This window comes from Aspergillus luchuensis, chromosome 1, assembly GCF_016861625.1.
Source record: "Aspergillus luchuensis IFO 4308 DNA, chromosome 1, nearly complete sequence".
Classification (NCBI taxonomy): Eukaryota; Fungi; Ascomycota; class Eurotiomycetes; order Eurotiales; family Aspergillaceae; genus Aspergillus; species Aspergillus luchuensis.
This window is the reverse complement of record NC_054849.1, coordinates 2,051,336-2,064,936: the sequence shown is the minus strand read 5'-3', so window position 1 is coordinate 2,064,936 and position 13,601 is coordinate 2,051,336. Positions and strand designations below refer to the sequence as shown.

Below are 13,601 nucleotides of genomic sequence, written 5' to 3'. Positions count from 1 at the left end.
TAAGCAAAGCTACCTCAGAGTATACAGTAGGATGTGTCGGCCAAATGGAGAAATCCGCATGCCTGATCATCAGATCCTTTGATAACTGGCCCAATGAGAACGCTCAATGGGTAAGACATATGCTGCTTAATATGGATGTGACTACGTACACAGTAGTTATATTCCCAGGTCCACAATATGAGTGAACTTAAAAAGCAAGATTCGAGTTGAAACTACACGCTCAGGCTAGTTCAATCAAGGCCGGTCTATTGAATAAGTCTATAAAAGACCAATAAAGTGATAACGCAGAATCAAAGTACTACTCAGCCGGATTCTTGGGACAGCTCTAGCGGGCATGGTTGATTTAGAATGCGAGAGATACTGGTGCTCACTCGCCCCTGTAATAGTGATCAAACCCTTCTGCAAACCTAATAGGTCATATTTCGGTCGATTTTGCTCATTATGCAAGATTTGCGTACCATCGTAATACTATGATTAATGATAGATTGGCACTGTCCACCTATACACTGATTCAGTGGACTTTACTGGATATCCCAGCCTACGATATGGACCGACCTCCTATTAATTATGTGTTGGTCGAACTCCACCAGCTAACGGGGACGGTGCTTGGCGGTGACAGATTAACTCAATTTGAAAGTCCCGGGCATGATATTTCTTTAATTGAACTCTTTTCTTGGGCGGAGGACATATCTCAAAGAATCATATAAGGCGACTCCTACCTGTAGCTCATTTGGTCATGTGTGACGTATTTGTAAACAATCTCAACGACCATAGAATTGAAAGGAAACAGGCCGATGGAAGATGAATAATGTAAATTGGACAGACTAGAGTTCAGTAGGAATCCGCAAATTGTACAAGGTATGAAGGTAGCGTGGCTCTAAATCTTTTTCCAGAGTATAAGACGGGGAGACGTGACACAAGTACGTAGCACCTAAGCCGGCTAAAAAAGGGTAGGTGACGAGTTTGTAAACTCTAAAAGCTGTCCTCATATAAGGAGTATTTCAATAAATTAGATTGGATCGCCTGACTCCTGTACGAAATTTGTTAGGAGAGAGATGGTTCGGGGATGGCATCGTCAGGCATGCGGCATGTCTGACCACACTACCGATAACCGAATTCACTATTTTTATTAGTTAGGGGGGATTAGTGGTGAGGAAAGTGGTGACTGGTGACATGGATGGGTATCCGAGAAGAGAACCAGCCTCTCCCGATTCGAATATCCATGGATGGACATGGATGATGTTGCTCCAATCACAGCTGGCTACCCACCCGGAATATGTATGGGGTACAGGATTGCAGAGCTAATGTAAAATAGTACCTAGTCAGGCTCCGTACCCATGGTCCTACCCGTAGACAGAACGCCCGATGTCGTCATCTGATGCGAGCCGGAGCGCCTATCATCACCATGATCGTAAGGGGTGTCCATAAATAGGTCCCTAACGGCGAACATTCCCATGCTTCGACACAATTCATAGTCTCTCGGTTCCCCGACCGTGCCATCGAACACTCTCCCCTAGCGAGGCTGGGATTTGGGTTCTGTCGTCCACAATGGTTTTGACATCTGGTGCTTTTCTATTTTTGAAACCAGTCCTCCACTGATGATGATGATGTAGGTGGCCACCTTTTTCTCCGCTACCCCTGGGTGCTCTCCAATTACGGAGTAACTATGGATGGTTGACGGAGAAAAGACCATCTGTGCGTGGTGTTTATTGAGAACCCGTGGTTTTTCCGCCCTGTGGTGCAGCCTCCCCCCGCTAGACTGTATTAGGACTAGCCTAGCAATAAGGCGACGAATCTCTCGGCTAGAGTGTGTTCACAGAGTGTGTACCTTTTGTTAGACCATTATCGATAGTATCATTATTGACATTACGCGTTGACATATGGAGGAGTTATTCTACTAGAGTGGCTATATCAGGTGCAATGCTAGACACAACTATCATGATATCGCTAGCCTGAAGAAGGCGAATCGTTTTCTGTTTACGGGTCACTACTGCCGGAGCAAACAACACATCGAGATCGAGGAACATGCTGGTTCTACTTAGACACCCTGCATGAACAAGTGACATTTATCTGGTATTTACCAGCTACTTGGCACCTTGGATCTTGAATCCCAAATCGTCGATTCAATTACAGAACTAGCCTCTTCGGTAAGTGTGCAGCCCAGTCACGAGCGCCCTACCCCTTGAAGGACTCTGGGCATGCAGGATATCGGCTATACGTGTAGACAGCCATACGGCATGACTTCTACGGGAACACCTCTACTTCGCAAGGCGAACGGCATGCTGTTGGTCTAAGACACAGCATCAACACTTGAGAACCGGACGAGGTTCCCCAAAGCCTGCGCTACGTCATCTGAGAAGGCGGTAACACATCCTTACATATGCGGATGGGGCAACATTTATCCTAGGAAGCGGATATGAGGCTGAAAGTTGATTGAAAGGTTTAAGCAATTCTAATGGCTGGCTAAATGTTCCCATGGTGTCCTTGACAGCCCTGTGGGTAAAACCATCTCAGTGATCTGGTGGTGGTGGCGCGCGATGAGGTCGAGGATGCCCTGGCACTAGTCTATATCTAGGGACATCATGTGATATCGGGTGGCCAATTTCGGCAACCCCAGAATTGTGCCGGCAATAATCAGCAGGGATGTGGCGGTATCGCAAACTCACGCATCAGGATGCTGAGTGGTGATTGTACTGAGTATTATCTTTCTTTTTCTTTTTCTTATTCTTTTTTTTTTTACCCCCTTGGGTTACCAGACTAAGTAACGGTTAGTGCCGGTAGGTGTCAATACTTGGGTTTAGTTAGGTATTGGTTTTGGTAGTTAGTTCAGTTAGTAGTAAGTAGTGTAGTAGCACTTTTGGGGGGGAAGGCCGTTTGGTAGGCTCTCATCCCCTCTCGAGGAAATCGCTCTGATGAAATTCGGGTGACTGTGACTTGGGAATCCGCCAGCCAGCCAGCCAGTCAAGTAGTAAGTCAGCCAGTAACCCGCCAGTCGTTTTCCTTCCCAGGCTTTCCCCCATCCCTCCATCCTTTCCATCGAATCGAACCCATCCATCCATCCACCTAACCTCTCTCTCTCTCCCTCACTCTCTCGGTCTCTCGGTCTCTCTCGCTCTATCTCCCTCCCTCCCTCTCCCTCATCCTCCCTCCTCGGAGTGACCATAATATCGCTCTCCTCCATAGCGGACTATTCTACTTCCCTTCCGGCCTTTCCAATTTTGCTCATCCTTTCCCTCCCATCTCCCTCGCGCACACTCTCATTTATTGCCTGACGATTTCTCTTGTCCGGCAGACCAGCCAGACACAGTCCCTCTCTTTCTTCTCACCCATCTTCGTTCCCTCCATCGCCCTTTTTCATCGTCCCCTCTACCCCTCTTTTCCAACTTGATCCCCCAGGCCGGGCGACATCTTCGCTAAGTAGTTAGGTTACCGCGGGTTTGAGCAAACCGACACCCCCCAGGGCTTGCCTACGTCATAGGCTGAACACCCCCGGAGACGGACCATTTCCACCCTTCAGCACAAATCGTCGATCTGCTGGGTCAATAGCAGAACCTGCTCCAGTGCTTCTAGGAAAAAGGTCAGATCAGTCGAACCTTCCTCACAATCCCGTTCCTCTCCTCCTCTTCTCTCCTCCACCTCTTGACCTTCTTCCTCCTGTTCCTCCTGCTTCTCTTTTTCCCTGCACTCCCGCTATACACCGCTTTAGTCACCACCCTTTCCTCCAAACAACCTTTTCCCTACCTAAATCCTTTTTCCCTTTTACACATTTCTTTCCCTTCCTCTTCTCGTGCCTTTCCCTTTTTATATCCACTACCCCCCCCTCTCCACAAAGTAGTTCATCTCTCAAGGCCGTTTAATATCACCTGGTCCTTTTTTTTTCTGCCTCCCTCCTCTCTTCGGGTCTTAATTTTCTTTTTCATTTCCATTTTTTTCCGTGTTCAAAAATACAGCCCCCCTTTGGCCATTCTTTGATTTTTTTATTTTTATTTTCTTATTTTTCGTTACACCCCAGCCAAACCACCCCCCCTTTTTTGTTACTTCTTGTCAACTGTATTTTTTTTTTTCGTTACCCATTTTTCTTTTTCACCCTTCTTCCTTATCATACTTGCACACACTTACACTCCAACAATCACTTTTTTCCCTCTCACCTCTTTCCTCTCCTTCCCCTTTTCTACCGCGTCTGTCGTCTCCCCCTGCTCTCATCGATTACGAATATTTACCCTGATCGCGGACCAGTTTGTCCGAGAGATGAGTGCTCCGGTTGGCTCCTGCGGAGTTGGATTCACCCAGGAGAATTGATTGTCTGACCGGCGGTGGAGGGAGTATAGGATGGGGGAAGTTCGCAGCATGAGGACACCTCCGCTTCCATCGCCGGCCGAGGCCCCTTCGCCTGTCGCCGCATCCCATTCCCTCCGTCGAACCTCCTCCCAATCAACTGGCTTTCTTCCTGTTCACAGCACTGGATTTGCAATCGATGGAGACACGATCACGGAGAATAACACGTGGAATGCTAACGCTTACTCTTCTATTCCGATTGAGCAGACTACGGACGCATGTCATACCTCAACGCCTGCGAAGAAAGACAGTTCCGAAGCGGGGAAGTACCCAGAGGACCAGGGACGAAGCCTGCAAACCCTTAAAGAGCTCCGGAGGCAGATGGAAGAGTTGCTCGTCTACCAACAGATGCAACAATCACAGAACCAGAGTTCTTCGGCTAATCGCGAAGCCCCTCCATCGCAACCCGATCCTGTCACCTCAAATTCCCCTGGATCGACAAGGAAAAGGCCCCTCAATGTATCCTTCCCCAAAGTCGCCTCGTCCACAGGAGCGATGCCATCAGCTTCCTTCTCCGATTCTACTGGGTCTGGTGGCACCATCCGGGCCATGGATTCTACCCCCGACAACATCACCGGCCAAACGCCGTCCTATCCGTTCCCGAGAATGCAGACGCAACCTTCGACTCGGCCGACACAGAGCTCCACGCTCAACCATAGCCCTTTCAAGTTGACACTGCCGGCCGAGAAACTGAAGTCGCAGACGATGCCATCGCAACTTTCAGAAGAGCAGCAGCTGACAGGGGCAGATACACCGCACTTGCAGAGCTTTTTCCTACCAGCGCTACCCAAGAACGTGATCGAGGATCCGAATTACCCTAGTCCAAACCTCTATGACCTCACTTTGCAACTAAACGCAGATCCTGGCCTAGACGCTTGGTGGGCGAATGTGATACATATTCTGCAAGCACACTATGGTGCCGAGCGGGTGTCGCTTGCCGTACCCGGCGATGCGACTGACCTGGAAAATGTTCCATGGGGCCAAAAGGCGGTTTTTGATCAGAACATCGAGACGGAGTTGCAGGTACGGCATCTGCACGATGAGACGAGCACACCCCGCGATAAGACCCCGAAAGAGAACGAAGACCCGGAGCGAAAAAAGGAACTGTTTCTTAGGGAAGCGCTTGCCAATGGAACAAGCGCTTCGAAATCTCCAAAGCGACCCTCGCTTCTGTCGCGACACTCCTTCGCCGGGTTTGGCAAGGAAAGGAAGAACCCCAATGTTCAGGACTCAGACATTCCGCGCCTACAACCGAAGTCTTCACTCCGACCAGAGCTCAAACGCACTTCTACCCTTGCCGAGAACCCCGCCGTTCCGGAAACCGAGCCGTCATCAGGGCAACCCCAATATACCCAAGACAACCCTCGACAAGCCGTCTTTCCGATCCCGAGACCGTTGGAAGTCGAAGCAGATCCGCTTATCAAGCGGACAGGTGTCGTCAAGCTTTTTGGCCGCACCGACCCTGTTGTTCTGACCCGTGAATACTCCCAAGGCTTGACGAACGATCAGACGCCCTGTGAGACTCCCGAGGACAGGATCCAAGTCACGCCGACCGCCGAGCCTTCCACTACTCAGGCACCGTACGCGACTCGCGCTAGATCGACTTCTAATCCCGCCGCGTCAGGCTTGCAAGCACATCGTACGCCGTCAATGGAATTCTTCGACGAGTACGAGCAAATACCCCCATCGCCGTGGTCGCAGTCTCCAGCTCCTTCGCCTGCGCCGCGTGCTCATGCGGAGCAAAACCCTTTCTTCGTCAGCCACGCTGTTGACGAGGAAGCATTTGCGAAACATCCCCCGCCTCATGACTATTCCAACCTCAAGCCCCTGGAAGCCATCGGTGTCGACATGGCCAAGTCCGTGGTCCACATCCCACTTTTGCACGCCGGCCGCTCTAAACAAACATCACCGTCTACATTACGATTCCCCGTTGCAGTGATTTCCATCCTCTCCTCAATAATGCCTTATCCCTCCAACCTGAGGAAGTCCTTGGCTTACCTCATGCCCCATCTGACGACTTCTTTCTGCTTGGCTCAACAATACAGTCAGCTCGAGCGCCAAGTCACTTCTCGACTTGAGGTTCCGCGCTACGGGCACCTCCTTGGTCTTGGTGGAACATTCTCGGATGAAAGCAGCGAGTTAGAGCTCGTCGCTGGCCTCAGTGGTCATGTAAACTACACGATAGCGGATGATGGATCGCTTTCAGCCCGCGCCAGTCTTTCTAGTCCCGAAGAAAGATTGAACTCAGCCAAATTTAGCCCTGCAGTATCTGGACTTGGTACCCCGGGATTTGAACTGAGCAATATCGGGGCTGGGACAACTCTGAATCTCTCCGAATCACCCGGTGTGGCCGCAAGAATTAGCAATGATGGCGTGGACAGCTATTTCAATGTTCAGCAGTCGAAGCAATTCCAGCAGCGTATCAGGCTGGCGAAGGTCAAACAGAACGTTGCAATATCAACTCCCACTTCCCCCGGCAAGTTCCTTGGGAAGCCCTCGGAGGAGGATGTTACCTCGCAGGACCAAAGCCCGGTCATAATTTCACCGTCACAAGAAGTCAAGGCGCCCCCGGTCATATCGCCGACGCAAACTTCCCGGCACCCATCAACAAACTCATTTTACGCTCAATTACAACGCGAGCTACCACGTCCGTTCACCGATACTGTGGCCCAGCTCATGCTGAACTCAGTCCCCCTTCATCTGTTTCTTGCAAAGCCTCAAAGTGGCGAGGTTATCTGGACAAATTCGAAATTCGATGCCTACAGGCGGAGTCAACCCCAGGAACAGAAGCTGAGGGATCCCTGGCAGAATATCCACAGTAGCGAGCGGGAACACGTTTCTCAGGAATGGGCAAATGCTTTACGTACAGGCTCTCAATTTACCGAACGTGTTCGCGTCAAGCGTTTCAACGACGAGTCGGCTTACCGCTGGTTCATCTTCCGGGCAAATCCGTTGCTGTCTTCCACAGGAGAGGTGCTATATTGGATTGGATCATTCCTTGACATCCATGAACAGCATATTGCGGAGCTGAAAGCAGCACAGGAAAGAGAGAAATTTGCCACTGATGCCAAGTACCGAGCCTTTTCCAATTCTATCCCGCAGATCGTCTTCGAAGCGACAGAATACCGGGGCCTTATCTTCGTGAATGAGCAATGGCATTTGTACACCGGACAGAAGCTTGAAGATGCGCTTAACTTTGGCTTCGCAAAGCATGTTCATCACGATGATCTCGAGAAGTGTGGCTTACTTTCCCTTTACCTCCATGATTCACAGAAAAATGGGGCCGTCAGTGACGCAGGTGAAGCACCCACGGAGACGACGAGCGCCAAGTCTTCTCAAGAGAAGCATCTGGGTCAGGGCGTCACACCCGCACTGGAAGAGCTTGTCAAACGGGGAGTTGCCTCTGTACAGAGAGATGAGAATGGTCGTGTTTTCTACTCGACAGAACTACGACTACGCTCGAAAGGTGGCGATTTCCGATGGCACCTTGTTCGCCTGGTCTGTGTCGAGACAAGCAGTTTTGGCAGCGGTGAAGCGTCCTGGTACGGAACCTGCACGGATATCAATGACCGCAAGAATCTAGAGCGGGAACTGAATAAAGCCATGCAACAACTCAACAACCAGATGGAGTCCAAGACGAAGTTCTTTAGCAACATGTCGCATGAAATCCGGACTCCGCTGAACGGCATCCTTGGCACCATTCCATTCATTCTTGATACTCAGTTGGACACAGATCAGAGGAGAATGCTTGATACCATACAGAATAGCTCGACCAACCTACGCGAATTAGTCGACAACATTCTCGATGTTTCTAGAGTGGAAGCGGGTAAAATGTCTCTAGTCAACTCGTGGTTCCATGTACGATCTGTGATTGAAGATGTAATCGACACTGTTTCGTCCAGGGCCATCGACAAGGGCCTCGAGATCAACTACTTAATGGATGTGGATGTCCCGCCGATGGTCATCGGAGACAGATTCCGAATCCGACAGGTACTCATCAACCTTGTCGGTAATGCAGTCAAATTCACTGCGCAAGGAGAGATTCACATCTGCTGCTCCATTTACCATGATGCTTCAGCTCAAATTAAGAAGACCGAACTCTTACTGAACTTTGACGTCGTGGATACGGGCAAAGGCTTCAGCGCAAGGGATGCAGAACGGCTGATGCAACGATTCAGTCAGCTTGGGCAAAATGGATCACAGCAACATGCGGGTAGTGGTTTGGGGCTGTTCTTATCCAAACAGCTTGTTGAGATGCATGGCGGAAAATTGACTCCTAGCAGTAAGGAGGGCCAAGGCGCAAAATTCTCCTTCCATGTCAAAGTCGATGCTCCCCCACCACCGACTCCCGAAGAGTCCCGAACCCTTCGACAAGCACAGGGTGCATCTGAAATGCTCGGAGCGCAACCCAAGCTTAACCCCTTGCACAAGCTACTTTTCACGAAAGATCCGCTCAATAATAAGGCGCCAGATCAAGCCGAACTGACTTCTGCTCTCGAGTCATCCCTCTCGAAAACGTCAGCCAACGCAGAACCCCCCCTTCGTCTGGCAACGTCCAATTTCTCCGAACGGTCGTCACTTTCCTCTGCTCTTCCGACTCCTGATCTTAGCACGGTAGACCCTCTAACTAAGATTGATGCTCCCGCTGCGTCCGGAACGGAATCTGCGACTCCAAGTGGCGACGGCTCACGTCCAGCGACCGAGCCGGTATCCCAGGTGCAGGAACCCCCCTCTTCGACTCAGTTACCTGCTTCGGCTGCTGGAAACGACGCGAAGCAATTACCAAGCGCGTTCTCCATTCTTATTCTGTGCCCCTTGGACAACACTCGCAAAGCCATCAAACAACACATCGAACAGGTCGTCCCTCTTGAGGTCCCGTTCTCCATTACCTCAACTCCGGATATCGAAGACTGGCGGGACCACGTAAGTGACGAGTCTGGCTCGAAGCTCACTCACTTGGTTCTCAACCTGCCCAGTGTGGACGATGTATCAGACGTGATTCAATATGTCTCAGAGTGTGATCCTGCGACCGCCCCAACCCTTGTCATCATTTCCGACCTCTACCAGAAACGCCAAGTCAACGCCCGAATCAAAGAGCTTGCCGCCACCGGAAGGCGTGTATACACAGTACCGAAACCAGTCAAGCCCTCTGCCTTCTCTGCCATCTTCGATCCCGACAACCGACGCGATCTGAGCAAGGATAGAAACCAAGATATGGCAAGGGAGATTAACAACAACTTCAAGACTATGTCTAAGATGGTTAAGGAGGTTATCGGCAACAAAGGCTATAGGATATTATTGGTAGAGGACGACGAGACGAATCGCATGGTGCGTCCTTACCCCTTGCCATTTACCACATTACGTTTCCCTTTCTGATACTAAGTCATTTTAGGTGATGTTGAAATACCTCGATAAGATCAAAGTTATGGCGGAGACAGCTACGAATGGCCAAGAGTGTACAGAAATGGTCTTCTCGAAGGAACCAGGATACTACTCGCTCATCATAGTAAGTGCAGGATTCCCCAACTGCTCGCAGTAGGTGTTGTCGCTCACCCCTTGTGCAGTGTGATATCCAGATGCCCATCAAGAATGGGTATGATACGTGTCGTGATATCCGCGGATGGGAGTTGAAGAACCACTATCCCCAAATCCCGATCATGGCGCTCTCAGCCAACGCAATGACGGATCAAATCGAGGATGCCGCACGAGCTGGCTTCAACGACTATGTCACCAAGCCTATCAAGCACAATGAGTTGGGCAAGATGATGATGGGTCTGCTTGATCCCAATCGACCTTTGCTTCTCCTTCGCGACCGCCTCAGGGCCGATAGTGAGGACCACCACCGTGATTAATAATGTAGTCCGCCTGCCTTTTTTGTGGATACTCTCAACTGCCAACAGGGCGTTATTTGGGTTCTTTTACGTGATAACCACACCTCCGCGCTCATTGCAGGGGTAACACGTCTCTGCGGCCCTCCCGGTCATGATGTATCTTTTACACAGTCTTGTTTTTCTCGATCTTGGGATGAGGTCTTCATATCTTCTCTTTTATATTTTCATTTTCTTCTCTTGGATTGGCTAGAGCCATCGGATGGAAAGGCGCCTCTGGATGATTTTTCAAGTTTTTGCTTTCGCTTTCAGAGTCTCCCTCTTTCTCGGTTGTGGAACACCCACTATGCATCTGCATTCGGCATTCAAAGTTTGATTGATTGATACCTTTCAGCATTACGGGGCCGGGATCTCAGGGTTCTTGTTGTTGTTCTTGTGGACTCTTCGACCTCGTTTTATATGGCGTCAGTTCTCGGATTTGTTGAGCAGTTCTCAGTCGTCTTTCTTCCTGTGAAGCCATGCCTCCCTCACGCGGCTTTCCCCGATACCAGCTTCATGAGCACGACATTTAACTTTCTGGAATTGTATTTGCAGATAACAGAGCGTTGTTCTTTTCTCTTATATCAATTTCTCTTCTCCATTTTCCTCCCAATGGACCCCCCACCGCCCGTGCTTTTGTCCTCTTCCGGGTATCCTTTATCCTCACATCCCTCTCTCACCCTCTCTTCTCTTAATTACCTTAACCCACGTACCCTATCATTCCCGAGTAGATTATATTCATCATCATTACTATATATATCCCACCAGTGATTGAGTGAGTGAAAGATATACCCTAGCCAGGCTAATCCATAATATCTGTCCCTTTTATTACTTCGTTTCTCTTCATTCAATGCAATGCATTACGGGAAACGATCTCGCCAGTCCGGCTTCTCATAGGAAATGAAATCAGTAAGTTCGTTACTAGTAGTGGGTAAAAGTGGTAGGAAAACCCATGGAGGTAACTAGTTGGCTGGATGCTAGTCAGCCGTGCTGCTGCCGACCGGAGAAGATGTTCCGAAGGTTGGGTTGGTGAAGAAGTAGTACCGAATGGCTAATGTCTACTAATGCGGTCGCAGAGGGAGGAGTGACTAGGAGGGGCATAGTAGGTAGGTTACTAACTGATTGAATTTGAATATTTCCGGGGAAAACTGTTCCGTAACATACTTAGGCTCTATGAAACGTGGTGACTTATGTTTGCCTATTACGGCTGTCATGTGCTATAGACTGCATCCTCCTGTATCTGTGTTTTACAATCTGAAGCTTCTATGAAATTAGCTTGGTGTCGACTACTGACCCACCTTTTTTACGTGTCGGGAGACTCCACGCATCTCTTCCTACCAGTTTGAGATCATGGGTTCGCTCCAGACTCATGATGAACTCCTATTAGAGGCGTTGAAGGTGCTCTTTCACTTCCTTGCCTCCCTTGTGTAACCTTCGTTGAGGGTTCAGATGTCGGATGATGGCTGGCTGCTCGTCCTGAAGTTAGTAGTAGGAACAAAGGTCACGGAGACAGTGGTTGTTTGGTCTTCAGATGTCTCGGATACGTGCCGAATAGAAAGACTCGGGATAACCTTTAACTCCATTTCCTTGCTTGACTTGAAGCCGTAATGCTGATTTACTGAGCGTGAATGGTTGTCGTCGCCCTGTAGTATTCATTCTTGCTTTCTTTTTCGGGCCTGATTTATGATCCGACGGCCATTCACATCGAGACTGAAACACTTGCGTTGGGCGGAAACCATCCGTTTAGCCACCTTAGTGGCCACCTGCGGCTGATACGCGTCCTGTGAGTCAGTCATCTAGACAGGCATATGCAGAGGACACAGGGAAAGATATTGGAGTCACGAGGGAGAATGGGACTGTGCAAGGCAGAGAAAGATACAAAAGTGATGCTGAATGATGCAGAGACATTAGACGTTGCACAGCGGTATAACGAAGGCGAAAACCAGCCCATCACAAGAAGTCACGTTGCTCCAAAGGACTTTGGCATGGTGAGGGCTGCTTGAGAATTGTATATGAACCTCACTTAGGTTGCCGTCGTGGCTGGGATTCGGCGACCAAGGAATCCGGCGTCTTTGCAAAGTCAGGAATGAGCCGCGATAATCGTAAGGCCGATTAGCTGGGTCGACTGGATATTGCAATCCAATCCGGGTCCCCAGACTTGGAGAAATGATGCATGCATGTCGTTGGCTGGGATCGGACAGCCTGTTTGGTAGCACCCCGCTCGCGATGTTCTGGAAAAGCCAAAGAGAGGATGACAGAAGGCCCAATGACTAGCGGGCCCGGATGAACTTCTTCTCTAGACGTATGGTGCAGTAAGCGTCATGATGGCCGAATGGACTAAAAAGGAACCAACTGAAGGGGAGCACTGATGTGGCGGTGAGGGACGATGCGAGCAAACGGACGATAGGCGAATGAAGGGCCTCACAACCCCACAGCCGCTGCATTCCTTTCGTTTCCCCCCATCCGCAATGCACCCGCCGTCGTTGGGTCGATGTCAACGGAGGATCTTAATACCCTCCACTCCGGAGACATTCTTTCATTCATCAGAGGCCTAACACGGACCTCATCTGCATCGGTTGTTGGGCGCTGTGGGCGCTGCGGGGACAATCGTCTCACGATCCAAGCGGCCATGACCCGGTCTGCATCCAAGCCATCCTAGTCTTAACCCAATGGAGCCCATGCAGCGAAGACAAATGTCGAGCAGCCGGTTGCATAAGCTCAGGGTGCCAGGTGTGACGGCGTAGGCTGATTTGAGCCGGCAATCGCATGGTATGGAGAGCGTCTTATCATTCACCCCAAAGTAGCTCGTTCTCAGCGGAAAAGAATCAGAAGCCGAAAACGAAAATTGAATTGTGACGCATTCAGACCAGAAAAACTGGGGATTGAAAGCTTGTGTGAGACTCAAGTCTCGCGTTGGGCCTCTGTGTTACCCGTTAATCCGGTCGGGCTGATGGCCAAGTGAAAAAGGCCTTCCTCTTGAGTGTAATCAACCCGCGGATCTCCTGGAGTTGGTTGTGCTTAGGCATTCTTGGGTATATTGGGTGAAAAGGCAGACGGCACAGTCGATATTGTAAGGCGACAACCTCCAGATAGCGTGAGGCAGCAAAGGTAGTAGAGCAATGATGGTGCCCACATGGGACGATCGAGGAACCGACTCTCACTGGATGTGACGGCCTGTCAGCGGATGTCACCGTGAACTCGGCGTAGACTCTGAGTGGTGTTTTCTCGATGAAGTCAGCAACCCAGCCAGGCATGGAAATGGGTTAATTGTATCCATCCCGTCAACCTGTCGGAGTAGAATTCTGTCCCGTATTGACCTTATCCCATTTTCAATTTGGTGCCCCTCTCGCCGCCTCGACTTGACCTTCCCTGTACCTTGCCCTTATAGTCAGCTTTGGG

General features: G+C 50.1%; 1 protein-coding gene across 1 annotated transcript; it reads left to right on the top strand.

Annotated features, from left to right (window-relative positions):
- Positions 1–4,329: 4,329 nt before the first annotated feature.
- On the top strand, positions 4,330–9,711 carry pkhB (putative sensor histidine kinase/response regulator; the record flags this gene model as incomplete). The annotated part of the gene is made up of 1 exon (XM_041690268.1): positions 4,330–9,711. One exon carries the CDS (start codon positions 4,330–4,332, stop codon positions 9,709–9,711), a length of 5,382 nt encoding a protein of 1,793 aa, XP_041537435.1.
- Between the last annotated feature and the right edge of the window lie 3,890 nt (positions 9,712–13,601).